We start from the raw sequence: 26,450 nt of genomic DNA on the forward strand, positions 1-26,450 counted from the left end.
TTTCCTCTGGCTATCGCCAGCAGAACAATGACAGTCACAAAGAGACAATCATCAAGTGGAGAACTTTCTGCGATGCTGAGCTGCTTCTAACTCTTCTACATGGAAGAAGCATCTGCTCCACCCAGCTAACAGGAGTCACCTGTCACTCATTTCCGACTCATCAGCTGCAGTCAATCCAGCTCTCACCCACTGTCCTTGTTCACTCATACAAACCAGCCAGCCTGAACCAGTGGCTCTGAGCCTTCGGTTACCTTGTTTTTGGTATTTGGTCTCTCTTATTTTGTGGCCCTTCGTCGTTTCTTATTTTGCAGTTTGTTACTAATGTACTGAAGTCCCTGGCTGTACTCAGTGTAAATGGTGATATATGAATACAAAGCAGAAATAAAAACTAAGTACAGATTGTAGGAAATGTCGCCCTTCTTTATGTGTGATGCGCACTCACGTTGACATGGTAATAACTGCTTCAACTTCAGGCTCGATGAAGTGTTGTTCTGCAAAGTACACGTCCACAGCAACGTGGGTGTTCCGATAAATCATCAAAATGTTAGAAATAAGCTTAATGCATCTTTCAGTTATATTTTACAGAGCAACTCCATTAGCATTTTATTTTGGGTTTGGCTTGGCTGCATGGTGCAGAGATGAGAATCCTCTGACATTGACAGGAAGCAGAGATTGGAAGCAAGAGAAATGGGACTTGGTCAATGGATGTTGTCTGGTCAAAAGCTGCGGCCCATATTAATCAGAGCTCTACATCTCTGTGTTTGGTCTTTGAGAAGCAGCAAACAGATACAATGAGAAAAAAGTGTTGCCACATAGTGTAATGGGTGCTGGAGGAATGTCAGGGGAACCCCGGTGCCCGCCTCCTAGTTTCAGTGGAGTAAAGATGTTAAACTCGTAGGTAAGTTAGGAAAGGTAAGTTGACCATATAACCCTCAGTTCTTTTTCTGCATCTTTCCCTGCACATGGTTATTCTGTCATCACCTGCACATGCCTGATAAGTACAATAATCATTTATCATCCTGATGATCCACGAGCATCTCTGTCCCTAATGTTGGCACAATTTCTTCCTTCCTCAGACAGTCAGTATATTAACTGTCCAATCCATTGTGTAAAATCTGTACCCACTCGCAGGGTTGCACACTCTCTTACTTCAGGAGGAAGAAGGCGGCGGCAGAAGAACAGAAAACAGAAAGTGGCCCTCTAAAGATTTCCCAGCTCTCCATGCAGAGGAGAGACACCAGAGCTCTTGAATCAGTTGCATTTTGACAAGGTTAGATGCGGGTCACTGCTTCACAGTGCTGGAGAACTAATCTCAAGTGCTGTCTGTTCTCTCTGTGACCATGTAGGTCCAGTAGGTGTTCCGGATCGTGCCCACATCACAATGGTATGCAGCCTGCTAGGTTACTAGGCCAATGTAAATTGCCTCACCGCTTCGGTGAATGATAGAATATGGGAAGAGTTGATGGAAATGTGGGGAGAATAAAAATAACATTTATGTAAATCAGTAGGTGAGGGTCAGTATGGATTTGCTGGGCTGAAGGGCATGTTACTGTTTTGTATCTACACATTAATGATCACTGGAGGTCCGTCACTAAGGTTAGGTACAGATAACTACTCATCCATCGTTGTGTGACTGATCAGCATGGATCTGTCACCCTGCTGGTAAGGACAGAGGAGATGGGAACTGGGTTAGACCCCAGGAACCTGCTCTGCTTTTCACTACCATCATGGCTGATCTAAACCTGTACCATTTTCCAATAATAGTCCAATATCCCCGTATCCCTAATATCCACAAGTGTATTGATCCTGTTTTAAAACAAATCCACAGCTTTCAAATTACTCTGCTTGAAGCCATATTTATTCACCCCAGCTCTAAATAGCTGAGGAGGATGATATCTGGATTAGAGAACATGTCACAGAGTCACAGAAAACTACAGTGCTGAAATAGGCCCTTTGGCCCGTTCAGTCTGTGCTAAACCATTTAAACTGCTTAGTCCCATTGGGCTGCACTCGGCCCTCTAAACACCTATCATCCATGTCCCTATCCAAACTATTCTTCAACATTGACATTCAAATCACTCCCACCACTTGTGCTGGCAGCTCGTTCCACACTCTCACCACTCTCTGAGTGAAGAAATTTCCCCTCATGTTCTCTTTAAACATTTCATCATTCACACTTAACCCATGACCTACTTGTAGTCTCTCCCATCCTCAGCAGAAAAAGCCTGCTCACATTTACACTATCTATACCCCACATTGTTTTGCACACCTCTATCAATTCTCCTCTCAATCTTCTACATTCCAGGAAATAAAGTGTTAACCTTTTCAATCTTTCCATATAACTCAGGTCCTCAAGTCCCAGTAACATCCTTGTAAACTGTCTCTGTTCTCTTTCAACGTTATTTATACTGTGGCGTGTACTTGGTCCATAATGACAGATGAGGAAGTTCTTTGAACTCAACAACAGTTTTACTGTGATAGACACAAAGCAGATGGGGCACCATGACTCGGAGAGAGAACCTGATCAGTCTAACACAGACGGGGGAGGTGATCATCACACACCCGTTACAGTCAGGGTGACCCACAAATACACAAGCAAATAACTGTATAACCCAAGCTAAAATGTAACAATAACTGAACTGGAACTTCCCACCATAATCCCACAAAACCATTTTAACACAAGAACAATAAACAGTACTGGTCATTAGAAATGCAGAGGTGGGCTGTCGAAAACGCCCCTTCCAGGAGGGTCACACTGCCCCCACCCAAGGTGTCAGCCGTCCCCAGCAACCCCAGAGTTCATAGCAAAGTCCAAAAGTTCAGGTGGGCATCGACACTGCCGCCTGTTTATGCGAGGCAAGGGGCAGGGCACCCGGAGAGTCACTTCCTTCCTTCAGCCTCTCTGGGTCAGTGCTGCCTGAAGACTGACAACATGCCAGCTGGTCCCGGTGCAGCACGACTGACTCCCACCGCTCAGGCAACCACACCCGATATTTCACATCAGAGATGCAGCTGAGCACCTCTCCAGGCCCCCTTCAGAGGTTTCCAAGCCTGGGGGAATAGTTCCTTCTTCCGTGAGGGGCTGTGGACCCATACTGGCATCCCCACCATGTACTGCTGCATTGGCACCCCAGACTGGCAGCCTGGCCCCTTCTGGGATGTGCAGGCGTCGCAGCAGTGCATGAACAGCTCCACATCCCGCCTGTACCCAGGCCAGTCGAAGTGTTCACGCAGCCTACCCAACGTCTTTGCAACTCCAAGATGGCCGGCCCCCACCAGCCCGAGAGTCGACCGCAGCATCGCCCCTGGGGACCACCAGCTACAAGAGTCTATCACCGTCGGATAACTGCCACCCGTCGCACGCCCCCAGCGTTCACCACTGCGAGTACAGGGCTTTGGTCTCTGGGTCCAGAGCGGAGACCTCTGCTCACTCCAACTGGTCGGAATCCCACACTCAGCCATTCCCTCACCTGGGCCAACACAGGATCTCTGGTCCATGGCGGTCATTCTTGCTTGCTCCTGGTTCAGCTGTGTTTTGCTGGGCTGCTGTGAAACCGGAGGTGGTTGCTGCTGTCGCTGGGTCCTGAAGCTGTCCTGCCAGAGAGCCAAGGCTTCAGCACTGAATAGTGTTGCCCCCAACACATCCACACGGGCCCCCCAGCCGAACAGCAGGTCGAGGCCAAGGATGCAGGACTCTCGGATGTCAGCGAGCCACACCTCGTGCTCTGCTGCGTTTCTCCCCACTGCAATGCGCAGCCTCCTCGTCAGCGGGTACCGTGCCAGTGTTCTAGGTGCCGGAGCTGTACCAGGGTGATTGATAAGTTCATGGCCTAAAGTTATACAGCTGTTGTTACTCTTTGAATGATTATGGAGAAAGTTTTGAGTTAACAACTTTTGTGGTATTTCTGTTTCAGATAATAGAAAATTGTTAGGTTTTCTAAAATTGACTCCTTCCACCTTAGTCCCCGAACTTATGAATCGCCCCTTGTATGTCACACCCAATTTGTGTACCTGCGCATTTCATGTACTGGGCAACTTCCTTGCCCCATTCATGTAATGAACAGGTACACAAAAATTGAGTGTGACATTTTTATTTATATATACATATATATATAAATATATATATATATCTTCTTATAATGTCAAGCACTAAACCAAGATGAAAGAAATATTAATTCCAGGGCTGTACAGAAATATAGTGATAGTTAAGACATTAACAAGACTATAACCTATCACATTTCAATGTATAAATGGTGCAATAAAACATGTGAACAGGGATACAAGCCCGACTTCAAAGGACCATTACTTTTAGAACTGCATTTGGACACGGTTAGAAAGTTTGAACTAGAAACAGGCGAAACAGAGATTTTGTCTCTTGTACGTTATTCTTGTTACACCCCTCAGCTTGTTTATGAAAGAAAGAAGTTAACATTGTTTGCTTAGAAGCCATAGGATTGTTAGTGAGAAAAATTTACTTTTGTATAAGCGAGTAATCCACGGACCACCACAGATATAGCCTTACTAATATGACTGAATCAGAGCAGACAGCAGGTCCCGCAGTGCTCAGCAGTGTTCCTAAACAGGTATAAAAATAACAAAAAAAAAGCAAATAAGCTTTTTACACTTTTAGCCACCTAAATTGGAAACAAGTAATCAAGTATAAAATAAGAATGTCTAATGAACGTCTAAAGCCATGAATATTATTGAATATTAGTATCAAAAGCAGTAGGTTGGCAACTCTGCCTTGTACCATTTCTCTCGCAGAAATGGTTGGACAGGAAGTTTACCTGTGAGCGTCGATACTCACAATATCCTCACACAACGGGTATTAAATGATTAGACCAATACAGATCCTGTTTAGTCTTTAAATACATAAAAAGTTAAAGAAGCTTGAATCTTTACATAAATTATTGTATCTATACGAATAAAAAAATTGTTATTTTGGAAGTGACAAATGTTAACGGGGAGGAGAGCAACCATTTGGGAGGTTTGGAAATACGTCTTGTCTCAGTCATTGCCTCACTAAATTCTTCTTCTTCCTATCAACACAAAGAGAAAAAGAGCCACTTTCCAATCAACTACAGTTGGTGGAACTAGGCCAAGGGGTTGATCAGCTATTAATGATAGTTGAAATAATATAAAACTAGCTTATAGCCTGGAAATGTTTTTTTTTCCATTTGGCTTGTAACAAAACTAAATTCACTTTATCCAGGTGTAGAAGAGGATTTTGGAAGATTACCTTGAATATTTCATCAAAATCAGGTCGAAGATAAGCGAGCAGTGAATTTTCTGTCATTATTTTTGAGTTTTAGCCTTGGGTTTCAATGTTCATTCCTTGCTTATATAGCTCCTACCTGGAATCCAGTGGTACCCATTGGAAAGAGCGGAAAAATGCTCACACATGTGTACAGTCGTCCCTCAGCTGAACAGAGACTGAGGATCTGTGAAATGGCGGGAGGCTACATCAGGGTATGCTGGGACAACAACGGGCCTAGCGAGGACGAATTTCACAAATAACCTAAATAAAAACAGTCACAGCTCCAGGATTTCACCAAAAACGATCAAATATCCTATCCTAATGTTATTAGTGGTATTTTCCCCACCAGCCACTAACCTCTCTCCCCAACCCCCACTTCCATAAAATTCCCTCTATTTAATATGCGGCCGCTGTTAAATTCCCCGCTTGTTTATTTTGACTTTTTGATGAGCTCCGAGTACAGCAGCACTGCACCCCCGTCCTCTTCCCTCACATTGCAGCACAGTTACCGCTCACCACAGCCAGCTGGACCGCCGGCGGTGTCCACCCAGGCGGGGGTGGTTGACTCGTGTTGGGGAGGACACCGGGATGGGTGATGGTGATGGCTGAGCCCGTGTCCACCAACGCCCGGCATCTGATGCACCTCCCCCCACCACGCAGTCCACGTATAAGACTTGCGCTCCCCCCAAACGGCCCACCGGAGGGGTCTGCTGGAGGACTCGTTTCCCGATGGCTGCGCTGGGCCGTGGCGAGGTGCTGGTGTGGGGCATTCCCGGGCCAAATGACCTGCCTCACCGCATCAGTCGCTGAGGTCGTTTCGTGGACCGCGGCGGGGTTGGACCTGTTTTACGGGCTCCTCCACACCCTTGGTGACAAACCGGTCTCGCTGCGTGTTGGAATGCCTCGAGGAGCTAAAATTACTTCTGCCCTCTCAGCCTCGTCCAGCGATGATGGTGACATCAAGCGAACAAGCTGCCGAAGGCGCAAGCACCTTTACAAAGGCGTGGAGGGCCATCTCTTCCAGGGCGGTAGGAGGGAACTCGGGGTGGCCACAGTGACGGAGATTCGCTGCCAATGCCCCCAGACTTTCCCCCATACGGCGCCGTCTGCTGCACAGTTCTTCCCTCATTGCTTCCGCCCTCGGCCTCTGCTCATAACACCGCTCCGGCACCACTTCAAGCGCCCTGTGGTCATGCTGCTCTGCAGCCATTCGGTCGAGGAGGGCCCGCAGGGCATCTCCCTCCAGTAGCAAGGCAAGGTGCACCGCTGTCTCGGTAGAGCCTCCACCGGTTGTGCTGTTCGGCAAGTTTGACTTGCGTTACTGTGGAGATTCAGTGTGGACCTTGAGGCGCAAATCGTCGAGGCCCTTGGATCTTCCTATTGCTCCGGCGGCGTCTGTCATGGTGCCCATCCTCCCATGGGTGCGGCGTCTTGGGTTCGCCGGTGTGGTGTTCCGTTCTGTCCCCCGGGTTGGGGAGCCTGGGGACGCTTGCTCCGTCGGGGCTCCCTGGGAAGGCTCGATACTCAGTCCCCAGGTCCCGTCTTCACGAGCCCTGCCCATGGCTGCAGCGTCTTGGGTTCGCCGGTGTGGTGTTCCGTTCTGTCCCCCAGGTTGGGGAGCCTGGGGACGCTTGCTCCGTCGGGGCTCCCTGGGAAGGCTCGATACTCAGTCCCCAGGTCCCATCTTCACGAGCCCTGCCTATGGCTGCGGGGGAGGCATACAGCTCGGTCCCTCGTCTTACCCTTAAGGCACTCTATCCGATGTCGTAGCTCTTCAATCTCGTCGTCCGGCTCGCATCCCACTCCTGACACCAGGGTGGTGTTGGATGTTGATGTTGAGAGACATTTAAGAGCATCTTGTGTTAGTATAAAGAGGAAAGTGAAATGGAGAGGTTGGGCCATGTAGGAGGGATGGGTTAGAATGATTGTGGAGCGTGTTATAAAGTTGACAAAACATCATGGACTGAAGTGCCCATTCAAGTTCATGTTCAAGTTTATCATCATCTGAGTACACATTGTACAAGTAAACACAACAATATTCCTCTGGACAATGTTCCACTTCATCATGCTCTAACTGTACATACTGTACAACTAAACACAACAACGTTCCTCCAGACCATGTGCACAACAATACATATATCATACACAGCACATAAACCAAAATATTATGACAAATAAGTCAATAAAATATCATCTGTATATTTACATTAGATTCCCTTAAATGTCTCTCAACATCAGCATCCACCATCATGCTGGAAGTGTGTTTCAGGAACTTATGGCGCTCTGTGCAAATAAACTACCTCCAGCATCTCCCCCCGAACCTTCCTCCACTCACTTTAAAACAATGTCCTTTGGTATTAGCCATTGCTGTCCTGGGGAAAAGGCACTGAAGTCCATTCTATCTCTGCCTCTCATCATGTTATACACCTCTATCAAGTCACCTCTCATCCTCCTTCACTCCAAAAAGGAAAAGCCCTAGCTCAGGCAAAGTGCAGCAGAGGTGAACAGTGACCATTACAGTAAGGGCAAGACGCTTAGAGTGTGATTCAGTTCCAGCTTGGGGCATTCCGGAACTCTGACGCTGCCTGTAACCAGTTTGTATGTTCTCCCCGTGAACCAAGTCAGTGTCCTCTGGGTGCTCCCATTTCTGCCCACAGTCTCCAGACATTAACTGGTCACTGTAAATTGTCCTACTGTTAGACTACCGTTAAATTGGTGGTTGCTGAGTGGGCTGGCACAGCTTGTTGGGCCAGAATGGCCTGTTCCAGGCTGCATGTCTAAATAAAATAAAACAGCAAACAGCTGGCAGGCTGAATGACACGAGCTCAGTGGTGGCAGGGTATTCATAGTCTCAGAGCCTGGGGAAGAAGCTCTTACCCGGTCTGCAGTCCTAGTCCTGATGCTCCTGGACCTCCTTCCTGAAGGGAGTGGGTCAAAGAGATGGTGGGATGGGTGGTTGGGATCCTCAACAATGCTTTGGGCCCTTCTTATAGATTGCTCCAGGAAAGTGTCACAAGGAGAGGGGAGAGATTTGCTGGCAGTTCTCATTGTTCTCTGTAGGGTCTGCAGTCCGATGCCTCGCAGCCTCTGTGCCACACATTGATGCAGCCAGACAGAACATCTTAGTGCTCCTGTAGAAAGGTGTTACAAGTGGAGTGGGGAGGCTTGCACGCCTCAATCTCCTCAGAATGTGTAGACACTGCTGTGCCTCCGTGACTAATGAGGAGGTGTTAGATCTTTGTTACGTGCACACCAAGGAACTTGGCCCACACTGTTCTGTAGGAGTATGACAGTGTGAAAGGGAATATGTCAGTGGCTATGATGATGAGGCACAGCACTTTCATTGTAGAACTCTGGGAAAAGCATTGGCAAGTACTCAGCAACTTAATCTGGGCAGATTTTGTTTTTATTTAGAAAGAGAGCGTAGAAAAAGCCCTTCCAGCCCTTTGAGCCACTCCACCCAGCGAATCATCGCTTTAACCCTTGCCGAATCACGGGACAATTTCCAATGACCAATTAACGACCAACCAGTACATCGTTGGACTGTGGGAGGAACCCAGAGCACCCAGAGGGAAACATGGGAAAGAACATAGAAACTCATTTACAGAGGTTGTGGGAACAGAACTCCAGATTCCAGTGGTCCGGGCTGTACAGTGTCGTGCTAACCATTATGCGATGCCCAGGTCTGTCACTTTCCAACGGCAGGTTAATATTTGTTTGATGTTGTAAAATGATGAAGAGATGGTTGACGTTGGTGTGCCTGTATATAATACTGTGCTCCAATGCGGTGAGTTTACACTTCTGGTAAGATGGTGGCACGCTTAGTCGTAGTGGCCTCTCCGGTCTGAATGTTTGTCTTACACATTTTTCTTATGATTTCAAGATGCTGTTGAATATTAATAACTCAAATACTGTAAGTCCAGTTCATTAGTGACACCAACAGCAGAGGAGCTGCGTAGCACTGGGTTACTGCTTAGACCAGGCCCTTCATCCCATCGTACCCTGTTATAGCTACCCAGGGCAGGAGCTGCCGGGAGCGTTGTGGGGGAAAAGAGAAGAGTGGTAAGCCTGCTGGAATCAATGCGAGGTTAAATGGCTAACTGCTGCTTGCTGGTTACCCCGTCAGTACTGCTCCCCAATATTCACACCTTGGAAAACAAACTGGAATATCTTTAGCTGCAACTGACCCAGCAAGCTCTGTGCTTGTTCTTATGGAAATGTGGCCCCAGGGGAAAATCCTATGCACCATCAATCATCAGGCCATGTCACTCCGGGAACTGAGCTAATGTTATTCTGTGACTCTATTGTGCTTTATTACAACGATATGTACTGTGTTTTACACCTTGACCCCAGAGGAATGATGTTTCGTTTAGCTGTATACGTGTGTATTGTTGAATGATGATAAACTTAATCATCTGCCTCTGTGTTTAACTAGGTTGAAGAACAGTAGGTCTACATATTGACACCAACTATAATTTGAAAGAGCTCTTCTAACCAGTTCCAATGGTTGTTCATTTCTTTAAATTACCGTTCCTCGACATCTTCCCTCCCAGACTGTAGTTTTGTTGAAGTAAAGCATAGGCTCGAGATAACTTTGTAAGGTGGTTATTGCAGGTAGACAGGGAGGAATACAGTCAGCCATAGGGGAGTACGAGCTGTTGCTCTCTGAAAGGGTGGAAAATCTTATTTTCTATATGATCTGTTTATTTATCTATTTATTTCAGTTTATTTCTGAATGTTAAAAAGATAAACAGGAAGAATGAACTGCTTCCAGAGGAAGGCAAAATTTTAACTGTTATTTCAGCTACTTGAGGCCACTTCATGTTAACTCCAACATGAGTTTCACTGACTGAAGCCGTGTTGCTGTGATCTTGCCTCAAACAGTGGGGTCAGTGGCTATCCCCTTGTTATCAGCATACAGGGTTAGAGCTGAAGAGTTCTGCTGGAAACTGTTCGGCTGAGGGAAGATCACCAGTAGGCAACTGTTCGGCTGAGGGAAGATCACCAGTAGGCAACTGTTCGCTGAGGGAAGATCACCAGTAGGCAACTGTTCGGCTGAGGGAAGATCACCAGTAGGCAACTGTTCGCTGAGGGAAGATCACCAGTAGGCAACTGTTCGGCTGAGGGAAGATCACCAGTAGGCACTGGCAGATCATGCACTAGCCTTTCAGGATATCAATTTTAACAGGAAGTTGTTTTTTTCAAACTGCCTGGTGACTCACCCTTCACCACTGAGCAAGAGCAGATGGTGGATGCAGGGACTGGGTCTGTGTGAAAGAGCACAGCTCAGCTAGACACAGATGCTGCTTCCGAGGAGGCACTGATAAACTGGAGAACCGTGGGGCAGCAGCATGTAACGTCTACTGACACACTCTGTGTGATTGTGGTGAGAATGCCTCGATTTGGCAGGGCATTACATTGGTATATTTGTTCACCAGAGGGGAGTCAGTCCTAGGGAACATCAACAGCAGCTGGACAGCCTCAGCTGCCTCCAGGGCTGATACAGTAGTAAATCTGAAGCATCGTTGCCTAGGAGAAGAATAACGAGAGGACACCTCCATCACTGCTTGGGGCCCCAGCGTGTGCGCTCCCCATGCTCATGTAAAGAATGAACTAGTCTTGGCCGAGTGATTCTCGTGGAAGTGTTGACACAAGAGGTTGCAGATGCTGAGATCAAGAGCAAAAAGCAAGCCTCCAGCTGACTCAATATGTCAGCATTGCCTTTGCCGGCAAGGATGTTGCCTGACCTGCTGAGTTCTTGCAACAGCTCATATTTTGATCTTGAAAGTATCCTTTGGTTCTTCTGGTCAGTGAAAACAGACTCTACTCATTTCTGTTTCATGATTTTAAATCTCATCTTAACCTTCTTTGCTTCAACTAAATGTCTGATTTTCCTGATAACTGAGGTTTGCAAGCTCAGTAATGTCATACTGCAGCGGTCTGAGAGCTTTGGTGAGAATTTGGGTATTTGTCCAAGCTCAAGAAAATGAAACACCCCTCCCACCTAAATATTGTTTTGCAATGTCTTACAGATTTGAAAATTTCAACAACAAGTATCTGAACAAGATCTTCATCAGAGAGCAACACCTTTCCAAATCCAGCATTGTTGTGTTGTACCAGAAGCTGGAAAAGAAGCATGCCATTGAGCTTGCTGAGGCAGGTCAGCTGACAAGTGCACCGTCCCTGCCTTGTCTCCAGTGAGTAAATCCTGCAGACTCAGCATTGTGGTTTCAACATCTTCAACAGGATCGTAATAAACACATTCCCCACATCACTCTCTGCTTTCTGCAAGGATCGCTCCCTCTGTGATTTCCTTGTACTTTTGTCCCTCCCCACTAATCTCCCTCCTGGCTTATAGCCTTTGAAGCAACAGAATTGCAACACCTCCCATTCACCTCCTCCCTTACCTCCTCCAATTCACCTCCTCCCTTACCTCCATTCAGGACTCTAAACAATCCTTCCAGGTGAGGCAACACTTCACCTGTACATCTGTTGGTGTTGTCTATTGTATATGATGCTCCCAAAGTGGCCTCCTCTACATTGGTGAGGCCCAATGTAAATTGGTCCTGTTACATCAAGCATCTCCACTACATCCACCAGAAGTAGAACCTCCCAGTGGCCAACCATTTTAGTTCCGTTTCCCATTGCCATTCCGATATGTCAGTCCATGGCTTCCTCTTTTGTCACAATGAGGATGCTCACAGGATTGAGGAGCAACACTTCATATTCCATCTAGGTAGCCTCCAACATTATTTATCCTTTCGGTAGTAAGTTTTTCTCTCTCTTCCTTTCCCTAACTCTTCTTACCTGTTCTCCTCACCTGCCTATCTCCTCCCCCTGGTGCTCCTCCGCCTTCCCTCTCCTCCTCCTATCAGATTCCTTCTTCTCCAGCCCTTTACCTTTCCCACCCATCTGGCTTCACCTAACACCTTCAAGCTAACCTCCTCCCCCCCCACCTTTTTACTCTGGCATCTTACCCCTTCCTTTCCAGTCCTAAAGAAAGGTTGTGAGGCAAAACATTGACTGTTTATTCATTTCCATAAATGCTGCCTGGCCTGCTGAGTTCCTCCAGCATTTTGTGTCTGTTGCTTGCTTTCCAGAATCTGCAGATTTTCTCTTGTCTGCAAAATCTCTTGTGTTTTTAACAAAATTAATGCAAGTTGAAGGAGATAAATTGTGAGGTAGAATTAGGATTTTTTGAGTCAGTTGAAGAATCTAATGGTAGGGGGGAAGCGGGTGTTACTGAGCCTTAACGTGTGGGCCTTCAGGCTTCAGTACCTCTGCCTGATGGCAGCTATGAGAAGAGGGCGCGACCCACCAACTGGCGGGAGTTATTAATGATGGTGGCCACCTTCCTTGACATCACCTTTTTAAAATGTTCTCAATGGAATAGAGAGCTATACTGATGATGGAAATGGCTGTCCACCCCTCTCTTTACCCTCTTGTGTTCCTTTGCAATGGAGTTTCCATACCAGGTTGTGATGCAACCAGTCTTCCTCAGTAAACCTGTAGAAATTAGTTCCATTTTTTGATGACATACCGAATCTTCTTAAACCTCTAAGAAAATAGAGATGCTAGCGCATCTTCATTATGGTTGTATCTCGAACCTTTGCACCCTTCAATGAGAAGGCTCTGCTGTACCTACCTGACTTTACTCTCTTAAAGCCAGTTCTTTGGCTTTGCTGACTTTGGACACAAAGTTATTATTCAGATATCACTTAGTCAGCTCACCTCTCTCTCTCTAGTACACCACCTCATCACTATCCACAATTCTATAAATAACAGTGATGTCATCGGAGCTGTGCTACTACAGCTCTGATTAGGAGAATCATTTGTTCTGTAAGACTCTGAGTTTCACTTTTCCTGCAGAGTAAATGCTATAAAATGATAAAACATAGGAGCAGAAATTAGGCTATTCGGCCCGCTGAGTACACTCAACTATTCAATCATGGTGATTTATTATCCCTCTCAACCCCACTCTCCTGCCACTTCCCCATAACCTTTGATAAACTTACTAATTAAGAAAATACTTTAAATATACCCAATGACATGGTCACCACAATCATCTGTGTCAATTAATTCCACCTCATGCTGGCTAATGGAATTCCTTCTCATCTCTGTTCTAAAGGGACGTCCTTGTTTTCTGAGGCTGTGCCCTCTGGTCCTCGACTCCCCCACTATAGGAAACATCCTCTCCACATCCCCTCTATCTGTGCCCTCTGGTCCTCGACCCCCACTATAGGAAACATCCTCTCCACATCCACTCTATCTGTGCCCTCTGGTCCTCGACCCCCACTATAGGAAACATCCTCTCCACATCCACTCTATCTGTGCCCTCTGGTCCTCGACTCCCCCACTATAGGAAACATCCTCTCCACATCCACTCTATCTGTGCCCTCTGGTCCTAGACTCCCCCACTATAGGAAACATCCTCTCCACATCCACTCTATCTGTGCCCTCTGGTCCTCGACCCCCACTATAGGAAACATCCTCTCCACATCCACTCTATCTGTGCCCTCTGGTCCTCGACTCCCCCACTATAGGAAACATCCTCTCCACATCCACTCTATCTGTGCCCTCTGGTCCTAGACTCCCCCACTATAGGAAACATCCTCTCCACATCCACTCTATCTGTGCCCTCTGGTCCTAGACTCCCCCACTATAGGAAACATCCTCTCCACATCCACTCTATCTGTGCCCTCTGGTCCTCGACTCCCCCACTATAGGAAACATCCTCTCCACATCCACTCTATCTCTGCCCTCTGGTCCTCGACTCCCCCACTATAGGAAACATCCTCTCCACATCCACTCTATCTGTGCCCTCTGGTCCTAGACTCCCCCACTATAGGAAACATCCTCTCCACATCCCCTCTATCTGTGCCCTCTGGTCCTCGACTCCCCCACTATAGGAAACATACTCTCCACATCCCCTCTATCTGTGCCCTCTGGTCCTCGACTCCCCCACTATAGGAAACATCCTCTCCACATCCCCTCTATCTGTGCCCTCTGGTCCTCGACTCCCACACTATAGGAAACATCCTCTCCACATCCACTCTATCTGTGCCCTCTGGTCCTCGACTCCCCCACTATAGGAAACATCCTCTCCACATCCACTCTATCTGTGCCCTCTGGTCCTCGACTCCCCCACTATAGGAAACATCCTCTCCACATCCACTCTATCTGTGCCCTCTGGTCCTAGACTCCCCCACTATAGGAAACATCCTCTCCACATCCACTCTATCTGTGCCCTCTGGTCCTAGACTCCCCCACTATAGGAAACATCCTCTCCACATCCACTCTATCTGTGCCCTCTGGTCCTCGACTCCCCCACTATAGGAAACATCCTCTCCACATCCACTCTATCTCTGCCCTCTGGTCCTCGACTCCCCCACTATAGGAAACATCCTCTCCACATCCACACTATCTGTGCCCTCTGGTCCTAGACTCCCCCACTATAGGAAACATCCTCTCCACATCCACTCTATCTGTGCCCTCTGGTCCTCGACTCCCCCACTATAGGAAACATACTCTCCACATCCCCTCTATCTGTGCCCTCTGGTCCTCGACTCCCCCACTATAGGAAACATACTCTCCACATCCCCTCTATCTGTGCCCTCTGGTCCTCGACTCCCCCACTATAGGAAACATCCTCTCCACATCCCCTCTATCTGTGCCCTCTGGTCCTCGACTCCCCCACTATAGGAAACATCCTCTCCACATCCACTCTATCTGTGCCCTCTGGTCCTCGACTCCCCCACTATAGGAAACATCCTCTCCACATCCACTCTATCTGTGCCCTCTGGTCCTCGACTCCCCCACTATAGGAAACATCCTCTCCACATCCACTCTATCTGTGCCCTCTGGTCCTCGACCCCCACTATAGGAAACAGCCTCTCCACATCCACTCTATCTGTGCCCTCTGGTCCTCGACTCCCCCACTATAGGAAACATCCTCTCCACATCCCCTCTATCTGTGCCCTCTGGTCCTCGACTCCCCCACTATAGGAAACATCCTCTCCACATCCACTCTATCTGTGCCCTCTGGTCCTCGACTCCCTCACTATAGGAAACAGCCTCTCCACATCCACTCTATCTGTGCCCTCTGGTCCTCGACTCCCCCACTATAGGAAACATCCTCTCCACATCCACTCTATTTGTGCCCTCTGGTCCTCGACTCCCCCACTATAGGAAACATCCTCTCCACATCCCCTCTATCTGTGCCCTCTGGTCCTCGACTCCCCCACTATAGGAAACATCCTCTCCACATCCACTCTATCTGTGCCCTCTGGTCCTCGACTCCCTCACTATAGGAAACAGCCTCTCCACATCCCCTCTATCTGTGCCCTCTGGTCCTCGACTCCCCCACTATAGGAAACATCCTCTCCACATCCACTCTATCTGTGCCCTCTGGTCCTCGACTCCCCCACTATAGGAAACATTCTCTCCACATCCACTCTATCTGTGCCCTCTGGTCCTCGACTCCCCCACTATAGGAAACATTCTCTCCACATCCACTCTATCTGTGCCCTCTGGTCCTAGACACCCCCACTATAGGAAACATCCTCTCCACATCCACTCTATCCGTGCCCTCTGGTCCTCGACTCCCCCACTAAAGGAAACATCCTCTCCACATCCACTCTATCTGTGCCCTCTGGTCCTCGACTCCCCCACTATAGGAAACATCCTCTCCACATCCACTCTATCTGTGCCCTCTGGTCCTCAACTCCCCCACTATAGGAAACATTCTCTCCACATCCACTCTATCTGTGCCCTCTGGTCCTAGACACCCCCACTATAGGAAACATCCTCTCCACATCCACTCTATCTGTGCCCTCTGGTCCTAGACTCCCCCACTATAGGAAACATCCTCTCCACATCCACTCTATCTGTGCCCTCTGGTCCTAGACTCCCTCACTATAGGAAACATCCTCTCCACATCCACTCTATCTGTGCCCTCTGGTCCTCGACTCCCTCACTATAGGAAACAGCCTCTCCACATCCCCTCTATCTGTGCCCTCTGGTCCTCGACTCCCCCACTATAGGAAACATCCTCTCCACATCCCCTCTATCTGTGCCCTCTGGTCCTCGACTCCCCCACTATAGGAAACATCCTCTCCACATCCACTCTATCTGTGCCCTCTGGTCCTAGACTCCCCCACTATAGGAAACATCCTCTCCACATCCACTCTATCCGTGCCCTCTGGTCCTCGACTCCCCCACTAAAGGAAACATCCTCTCCACATCCACTCTATCTGTGCCCTCTGGTCCTCGACTCCCTCACTATAGGAAACAGCCTCTCCACATCCACTCTATCTGTGCCCTCTGGTCCTCGACTCCCCCACTATAGGAAACATCCTCTCCACATCCACTCTATCTGTGCCCTCTGGTCCTCGACTCCCCCACTATAGGAAACATCCTCTCCACATCCCCTCTATCTGTGCCCTCTGGTCCTCGACTCCCCCACTATAGGAAACATCCTCTCCACATCCACTCTATCTGTGCCCTCTGGTCCTAGACTCCCCCACTATAGGAAACATCCTCTCCACATCCACTCTATCCGTGCCCTCTGGTCCTCGACTCCCCCACTAAAGGAAACATCCTCTCCACATCCACTCTATCTGTGCCCTCTGGTCCTCGACTCCCTCACTATAGGAAACAGCCTCTCCACATCCCCTCTATCTGTGCCCTCTGGTCCTCGACTCCCCCACTATAGGAAACATCCTCTCCACATCCACTCTATCTGTGCCCTCTGGTCCTCGACTCCCCCACTATAGGAAACATTCTCTCCACATCCACTCTATCTGTGCCCTCTGGTCCTAGACACCCCCACTATAGGAAACATCCTCTCCACATCCACTCTATCTGTGCCCTCTGGTCCTAGACTCCCCCACTATAGGAAACATCCTCTCCACATCCACTCTATCTGTGCCCTCTGGTCCTAGACTCCCTCACTATAGGAAACATCCTCTCCACATCCACTCTATCTGTGCCCTCTGGTCCTCGACTCCCTCACTATAGGAAACAGCCTCTCCACATCCCCTCTATCTGTGCCCTCTGGTCCTCGACTCCCCCACTATAGGAAACATCCTCTCCACATCCACTCTATCTGTGCCCTCTGGTCCTCGACTCCCCCACTATAGGAAACATCCTCTCCACATCCCCTCTATCTGTGCCCTCTGGTCCTCGACTCCCCCACTATAGGAAACATCCTCTCCACATCCACTCTATCTGTGCCCTCTGGTCCTCGTCTCCCCCACTATAGGAAACATCCTCTCCACATCCACTCTATCTGTGCCCTCTGGTCCTAGACTCCCCCACTATAGGAAACATCCTCTCCACATCCACTCTATCTGTGCCCTCTGGTCCTCGACTCCCCCACTATAGGAAACATCCTCTCCACATCCACTCTATCTGTGCCCTCTGGTCCTCGACTCCCTCACTATAGGAAACAGCCTCTCCACATCCCCTCTATCTGTGTCCTCTGGTCTGAGACTCCCCCACTATAGGAAACATCCTCTCCACATCCACTCTATCTGTGCCCTCTGGTCCTCGACTCCCCCACTATAGGAAACATCCTCTGTCAGGAGGTGTAAGAGAGTCCTGACCCAAACACAGAGCAGCGGAGACAGTCCAATGGTCAGCAATAACTTCAATAATGCAAAGTACAAGGGGTGATTGATAAGTTTGTGTCCTAAGGTAGATGAGATGAGTTATTAACTTCAAACTTTCTGCATAATCACTCAAAGAGTTGAACTGCACGTGCATGAAATGAGAGCTGTATAACTCATCTCCTTCTACCGTAGGCCACAAACTTATCAATCATCCATCTGTGGACTACCTAGAGGTCCAAGACACTCTTGTTACATGCACGTGCAGTTCAGCTCTTTGATTATGCAGCAAGTTTGAAGTTAATAACTCATCTCCTTCTACCATAGGCCACAAACTTATCAATCACCCCTGCTGTGGACCACTTCTGCAGAGAAGGGACCCGTATGCTCCACGACCGCTGGACTAAGTGTGTACATGTAGGAGGGGACTATGTTGAAAAATAAATGTGCTAGGTTTTCTAAAATTGACTCCTTCGACCTTAGGCCACGAACTTATCAATCACCCCTCGTAACAAGTTAATTCAAGAGATTGCTAGATAGATAATTGTGGCTATTTGTAAAATTCACTGTGATAGTACAGGGCAAGAAATACTTCGAGAAATTAATTTCTTTTTTTTTGATATTTTTCTTCCTGCTCTAAAGTGGCACCGGTTTGAACCCAGACCACAACAACAAGCCATAGAATGCAGTGATTTATAAGTTCCATTCACTGAGAGGAAACATCTCTTTAAAACTGCATTCTACTTGCATGCACTGAGTTCAGGTAGAGGTCTCCATAGGAACAATGTTTGTCGCAGAGGAACAACGTAGGACAGTTTTGGAGGTGGTGGATTCAGACGATGGTGCACAAAGGAGAAGGCCGGCTGCCCATGACTTTCTGAAATCACAAAATTAATGTTTACTCTGACCTGCTGATGTCAGGAAGGTGCTTCGGACTCCTGCTCTCAATAGCAGTTAGGACAGATTAGCACAGGAACAGGACCTGTCCTGTGGGCCACAATGTCTGTGCTGAGCAAGATGCCAAATTAAATCAAATCTGATCTGCCAGATAATCCAATTCCGTATATTTATGTCTCTATCCAAAAGCCATGCTTACACCATTACTCCTGTAAGCACCTACCACACTTGGGGTAAGAATCTTGTCCCACACTTTTCCTTTGAACTTTTCCTTTACACTGTAAATGCATTTCCTCTGGTATTTATGGAGTCATAGAAGATCACTGCACAGAAACAGGCTCATAAACACATCTAGTCCATGCCAAACAATTATTCTGCCATATCCCATTGATCTGTAAGTGGAGCATTGCTCTCCACACCCCTCCCATCCATGTACTTATCTAAACTTCTCTTAAATATGGAAATTGAGAGTGCATCCTCCCCTCAGTTGGCAGCTAGCTCCACGTACTTATCACCCTCTGAGTGAAGAAATTCCCCCTTATGTTCCACTTGAATATTTCACCTTTCACCCTTAATTCGTGACCTCTAGATCTAGTTTCACCCAACCTCAGTGGAAAAAGCATGCGTGAATTTTCTCTATCCATACCGCTAATAATTTTGTAAACCTCTACCACATTTCCTTTGGGCAAATAGTGCTTGTCAGCTGTGGTTGGCAGTTCATTGAGGAGAAGGAAAAATCTGATCTCAGGCTTTCCATTCAAGGGAAAGGCTTCAGGAGTAAACCTGGAGGAAAACTCCAGAGGTGGAGTCCCTAAGGCAATTCTACATTGAGATCAATGCTAACTGCCGCCTCCTGTGACACAGCAAGTGCCAAATATTTTCGGTCTTTCAATTCATCAGTTGTTTGGAGAGACAGAGCCTGTTTCACGGGCACCAGCTTGCCCTCCATATCATACTGGCCTGGCTTGCTCAATAACTGAACGTAGACTGGTGGGATGCAGCATCCGTGGTTGACTCGGACCAAAAGGGGGGCCTTCTATCAAATCTCACTTCATCCTCCGAAGCTCCAGGGAAAACAGCCCTGACTTGTTCAACCTTTCCCTATAATTGAAGTCATCATGTCCCAGCAACATCCTTATAAATGTTCCCTGCACTCTTTCAGTCTTAGCAATGTAATATACAAATTCAGCATAACATCCCATCTCCCGTATTCATTACTTTGAATTATGAAGACCAATCTGCCAAGAGCTCTTTTTACAACCCTGTCTCCCTGTGACACCACTTTCAATGAATTATGGATCTGTATTCCCAGATCCCTCAGTTCTGCCACACTCCTCAATGTCCTACCATTCATGATGCAAGTTCTACCCTGGTTGGTCCTCCCAACACCTCACATTTATTGGCATTAAATTCCATCTGCTATTTTTCCAGCAGGTCCTGATCCCACTGCAAGCTCTGATCATCTTCCTTGCTGTCCACTACACCCCCAGTCTTGGTGTCATTTGCAAATCTGCTGAACCAGTTTATCACAATATCAACCAAAATGTTGGTGTAAATGACAAAAACAATGGTCTCAGATCTGATCCCTTCGGCACACTGCAAGTCACAGGCCGTCAGTCAGAGAAGCAACCATCTACTTCTCTGACACTTCTACCCTGGGAAAAGGATTCTGAGTCACTATCTGAACTATACCTCTCATAATCTTATAATACCAGTCTCAGTCTCCAATGCTCCAAAGAAAACCACTGACCTTTGTCTAACTTCCCCTTTTAGATAAAGTCTTTAACCTCTGGCAGCATTCTGGTAACCCTCTTCTGTACCCTTCCCAAAGACTCCACTTGCTTCCTGCCACGGGGTGGCACAATAATCCATCTTTTCTACTAGAACAGTAATATAACAAACTAATATGGACATTTTAACTTCCAGCAGTATTTTAAGGGAATTACAGAGATGAGAAGAATATGATATTAATTTGAATAACTCACCTCATGTTCTCTTGTTATTCTACACTTGTTTGTGCTGTCACTGTAGAAAGCACATTTGTACATTTACAATAATGGCAAGTTCAAAATGAAACTAAATTAAATTCTAGAAAGCCTATTAACTATTTAATAATTACTTAAGGTCTCAGAAATTGAAAAATAAGTAGATGTTGTTAACAGTGCAGCTGTGGGGAGTTAAAATAGGTGTCTGAATGGGGCCATAATTAAATTTAACATCAAGAGCTTTCCTGTTGAAATAAGTGCAAGGCAGAAGAAAGTTGCTGAGCTGCATGTCCTATTCTCTCGGCCTGTTATACTGTGATCGCCTATTGCCCTTTTTCTAAGAGCTTCCTTCTCTTAGCAGTAAGCTGGACACTGGTGCAAAAGTTTGAAAGGTTTTATGTATATAGAAACATTGAAAACCTACAGCATGATACAGGCCCTTTGGCCCACAATGCTGTGCCGAACATGTCCTTACCTTAGAAATTACCTGGGGTTACCCACAGCCCTCTATTTTTCTAAGCTCCATGTACCTATCCAGGAGACTAATAAAAGACCCTATCGTATCCACCTCCACCACCATCGCCAGCAGCCCATTCCACTCTCTGCATAAAAAAATTTACCCCTGACATCTCCTCTGTACCTACTTCCAAGCTCCTTAAAACTATGCCCTCTCGTGCAAGCCATTTCAGCCCTGGGAAAAAGCCTCTGACTATCCACTGACCTCCATGCAGAATATGTCCCATCTACAACCACTCTTTGCATTCTGAAAGCAAACCAATTCTGGATCCACAAAGTAAGGTCCCCTTGGTTCCCATGCCTCCTTACTTTCTCAATAATCCTTGCATGGGGTACCTTATCAAATGCCTTGCTGAGATCCATATACACTACATCTACTGCTCTACCTTCATTAATGTATTTAGACACATCCTCAAAAAATTCAATCAGGCTCATAAGGTATGACCTGCCTTTGACAAAGTCATGCTGACTATTCCTAATCATATTATACCTCTCCAAATGTTCATAAATCCTGCCTCTCAGGATCTTCTCCATCAACTTACCAACCACTGAAGTAAGACTCACTGGTCTATAATTCCCTGGGCTATCTCTACTCACTTTCTTGAATAAGGGAACAACATCTGCAACCCTCCAATCCACTGGAACCTCTCCCATCCCCATTGGTAATGCAAAGATTGTCGCCAGAGGCTCAGCAATCTCCCCTCTCACCTCCCACAGTAGCCTGGGGTACATTTCGTCCCATCCTGGAGACTTATCCAACTTGATGCTTTCCAAAACCTCCAGGACATATAGTTCATTAAATTAAAGGGACAATTAAAACCGAAAGCTTCATCTAATTTGTTGAATTATTTTTGCTTCTTTGTGATGGCAGTATTTGAACTGGGCAACTGAATGTTTAAATATGTGGGGCATTTGTAAGCCAAGGTCCAGTGATGAATCTTCCAGGATAGTTTGTAATTGGTTTATTATTTTCTCTCATATACCAACACAGAGTGTAAAACTTGTCTTGTACAGTAAACTGTTCATAGAGATCAATTCATTACAACAGGACAAACAATAACATATTGAAGAATAAAGTGTAACGGTTGCAGAGAAACTGATATGCACATGTGTAGATAGAAAGATACAATGTCACAATGAGCTCAATGGTGAGGTTAAGATTCAATGCCGTTGTCCCAGCAAATATTCAATAGTTTTACAACAGTGGGAGAGAAGCGGCATGAGCCTTTTGCATCTTCTTATCAATGTCAGAGAGTCTGTCCAGAGTGGGTGGGGTCTTTCATTATGCTGTATGCTTTAGCAAAGCAGCGAGAAATGTGGACAGTGTCCATGCAAGTTATCATGTTGTCTTAGTTGTATCCACAACTTGCTTTCGTTTCTTGTGGCTGTGAGCAGAAGAATTGCCATAATGCATCTGGATAGTAAACATGAGAAATTCTGCAGATGCTGGAAACCCAGAGCAACACACACAAAATACCAGAGGAACTCAGCACGTCAGACAGCATCTATGGAAATGAATAAACAGTCAAATTTTTGGGCTTAGATCCTTCTTCAGGACTGGAAAGGAAGGGAGAAGAAGCCCAAATAAGGTAGGGGGAGGGGAAGGAGTACAAGCCAGAAGGTGATAGGTGAAACCAGGAGAATGGGGGAGGGTGATGGAGTAAGAAGCTAGGCGGTGATAGAAAAAGTAAAGGGCTGGAGAAGAAGGAATCTGATAGCAGACGAGAGTGGAGCATGGGAGAAAAGGAAGGAGGAGGGACATCAGGGAAGGTGATAGGCAGGTGAATTGAAGAAAAGATACAAGAGGGGGCCAGAATGGGAAATTGGAGAAGAGGTAAGGGAGAGAGGAGAAAATTTACCAGAAGCTGGAGAAATCAATAGTTATGCTATCAGATGGAGGCCATCCAGATGGAATAGGAGGTGTTGCTACTGTAATCTGAGAGTGACATCGTACTGGCATAGAGGAGGCTGTGGAATTGCGTGTCCAATGGGGAATATGGATTGGAATTAAAATGGTTGGCCTCCAGGAAATCATACTTTTTGTGGAAGGGCCAAAGGTGCTTGACAAAGTAGAGCCCCAGTCTATGTCAGGTCTCACCAATGTAGAGGAGGCCTCATTGCAAACACCAGATACATTAGGTGACACCAACAGATTTGCTTTCCTCACCTGGCAGGATTGTTTGGGTCCTTGAATGGAGGTGAGAGAGGAGGTGAATAGGCAGGTGTAGCACTTCTTCAGTTTGCAGGGATAAGAGGGAAATTAGTGGGGAGAGGCGAAGGGTGTGATCGCTGTGGAAATGGAGAGTGAGGGGAGATAAAGATGTGTTTGTTCACCGAGAGAGTGATCGCTGTGGAAAGGGATCCCTGTGGATTCTTTTACCTTCCTCCCATTCTACTCTTTCCATAAAACTTCCTATAAAACTGTTGCCAACAGGAGTTTCTGCAGTTATGTCAGAAGCAATAAGTAAATCAATTATTAGAGCATTTCGAGAGACAACTGAATGCAGAAATTTAAAACTGACTGGAATTTCAGAAACTTTCTCTATGTGGTCGGTAATGGGAAAGCCTCAGAACACCGAATATGGAACAGTACAGTACAGGGACTAGCCCTTTCACCAACATTAACTGTGCCAAGCACACTGTCCATTAAACCAAATCTCTTCTGCCTGAACATGATCTGTATCCCTCATGCTCACATGTCTATCCAAGAGCCACTGTCACCACCTCCACTGACAGGATCTTCCAGAAAACTAAAACTTGCCCTACACGTCCCCTTTAAACTTCTTCCCTCTCACCATTACTGTATATCCTCTAGTGTTAAATGTTTCTACAATGGCACAAACAATCGCAAACTCTAATATGTTTATGCATTTTATAATTCTATGAACTTCTATCGGATCTCCCCTCAGCCTCCAGTGCTCCCGAGAAATCAATCCAACTTTATTCAACTCCTCGAGGTAACATGAGGGGGAATTTCTGTACTCAGAGAGTGGTAGCTGTGTGGAATGAGCTTCCAGTAGAAATGGTAGAGGCAGGTTCAGTATTGTCATTTAAAGTAAAATTGGATAGGTATATGGACAGGAAAGGAATGGAGGGCTATGGGCTGAGTGCGGGCCAGTAGGACTAGGTGAGTGTAAGCATCGACACAGAGTAGAAGGGCCGAGATGGCCTGTTTCCGTGCAGTAATTGTTATATGTTATTTGTTATATGGTTCTCCTTCTAGAGCATACCTTGTAACCCAGCATCCTGATAAACTTCTTCTGTAGCCTTTGCAAAGCCTCCATATCTTCCTATAGTAAGGCGACTAGAGTTGCTCAGTACTCTGTGCTAAACTAACACCTAACACAGCTGCAAGATGGCTCTCCTACTTAATGCTTCACCAAATGAGGGCAAACATGCTATAGGCACAAGCAATATTATCGATGTGGAAATCTTGAGCAATACACACAAATTGCTGGAGAAACTAAGCAAGTCAGAGAGCATCAGGGAGGATCTCATGCCAAAGCACCAGCTGTTTATTCCCATCGAGAGATGCCTGAGTTCCTCCAGCTTTCTCGGTGCTGCTCTGTCTACAGAGGGCCACGTGCAACAAGCTGTATACTCGGACTCCAAAATCCTTCTGTACTTCCTGCCTTTAAAAGAATTACTTTCCCCTTGACAGTTTACTCCAAGCCAGAGCAACACCTCACACTGGCTTTTACTAATCTCCATTCGCCATGTCTCCATCCCGATCTGTAACTGATCTATGTCCCACTGTTTCCTTCGATTATCATATGAGCTGTTTACACCTCCCAGCTTTTCGTCATCTGCAAACTTACCAATCCACCCACCTGAATCTTCATCCAAGTCAGTAATATACAGTGTCCAGTTAACTGCAATTCAACAGGGCCAGTACATTCTGGCCAAATTAAACGGCCGGCCCAATTCATGAAAATAGTTAAAAACTATGAAAAAGACAAATGGAGAAAAAAGGATCTGTTTAAATGAAATACAGAACAAATTAGAACACTGCCAATACTACTGCAGTACTATAAAACTATGTATTAGTTCCTAATATTTATTGACAGAGGAATTCATCCATGTTTCATTCTTTTGACTGGAAATGAACAAAATCATTGTAGACACCGAGTGCAGACACTGGACTGTCTTCATACAGTGCCTACGACGACTGCATCCCCCAAATCTTCATCAAGATACATTCAAATTCTTCATAGTTTCTAACTTGTTGAAGTTGTGAAATTGTTTCATTTTCACTCCTGGCTGTTCTGGCTCCTGAATGCTTGAAACCGCAGTGAATAAAACAGTTCTGAATTGTCTTACTGATTATTTCTCACCAGTTGTCTGTGACACAAATTGCTGCTTATTGAACATAAACACACACAACTGAAACTATTTAAAAACTGTTTGCTCAAAGCTCAGTGTTGTGTCTAATGGCCACACAAGCACACAAGTCTGACACTAGTTAGAAATTATTCAGCAACAGGCTCCTGCCCCAATTAAGCAGCATAGTGACCCAAACAAGCAAAAGGAATCTCGGCTAGTTTCTTGATTTGTTTTTGTTCTCTAAGAGTTGTGCCAAATAAGTTGCTGCTCCAATTTACTGATGGGCAAATTAATCAGAATCCACTGTACATCACAAACAACAGAGGGCTCAGGACACATCCCTGCAAAAAAAATCACTTGTCACAGATCTCCACCCAGAATACACCTTTTCACTGCCAGCGGCTGTCTGCTATGGGAAAACCAATTCTGATTCAAGACGATTAAGTCATTGTGAATCTCATGCCTTGAGTTAACTGAATACTCCACAGCTCCCAGCTCTTGATCAGAAGGGTTTCACTGTGCAGTCTCAATTCCCAGAACTAGGCTCTGGTTAAAAATGAATCCTGGTCAATTCTGACACAGAAGACTCTGAATTGACCCTATTTGCTGTGTTTTTCATAATATTTATTTGCTTATATCCACAAGAATATGTGCAATAAAATCATGCCCCCTTGCAGATGTCACAGAAACATAGCATCTATAGTATAGTTTGCCTCAGTGTTACAAGGGGAAATGACCAAACAAGTGTTAACACACAGCCAACAGTTTAAGAATTTGAAAATGGTAAGAGTAGGGTAATGACCAGAAACCTGGTCAAAGGATCAATTATGAAAGATGAATTTAAAGTAGAGTGGAGAGGCAGAG

The 26,450-nt window shown here is 46.4% G+C and overlaps 1 protein-coding gene across 4 annotated transcripts in view; it reads left to right on the top strand.

The window, feature by feature from the left end:
• Positions 1-26,450, top strand: part of LOC140734547 (sodium/hydrogen exchanger 2-like) — a 573,522-nt gene that overhangs the window by 519,173 nt on the left and 27,899 nt on the right. For all 4 annotated transcript variants that reach the window (XM_073058669.1, XM_073058670.1, XM_073058671.1 and 1 more), the window contains exon 8: positions 11,290-11,454. In XM_073058669.1, the coding sequence (XP_072914770.1) occupies positions 11,290-11,454 (165 nt within the window). The remainder of the gene's footprint in view (positions 1-11,289; positions 11,455-26,450) is intronic.

Source organism: Hemitrygon akajei, chromosome 10, assembly GCF_048418815.1.
Source record: "Hemitrygon akajei chromosome 10, sHemAka1.3, whole genome shotgun sequence".
In the NCBI taxonomy this organism is placed as follows: Eukaryota; Metazoa; Chordata; class Chondrichthyes; order Myliobatiformes; family Dasyatidae; genus Hemitrygon; species Hemitrygon akajei.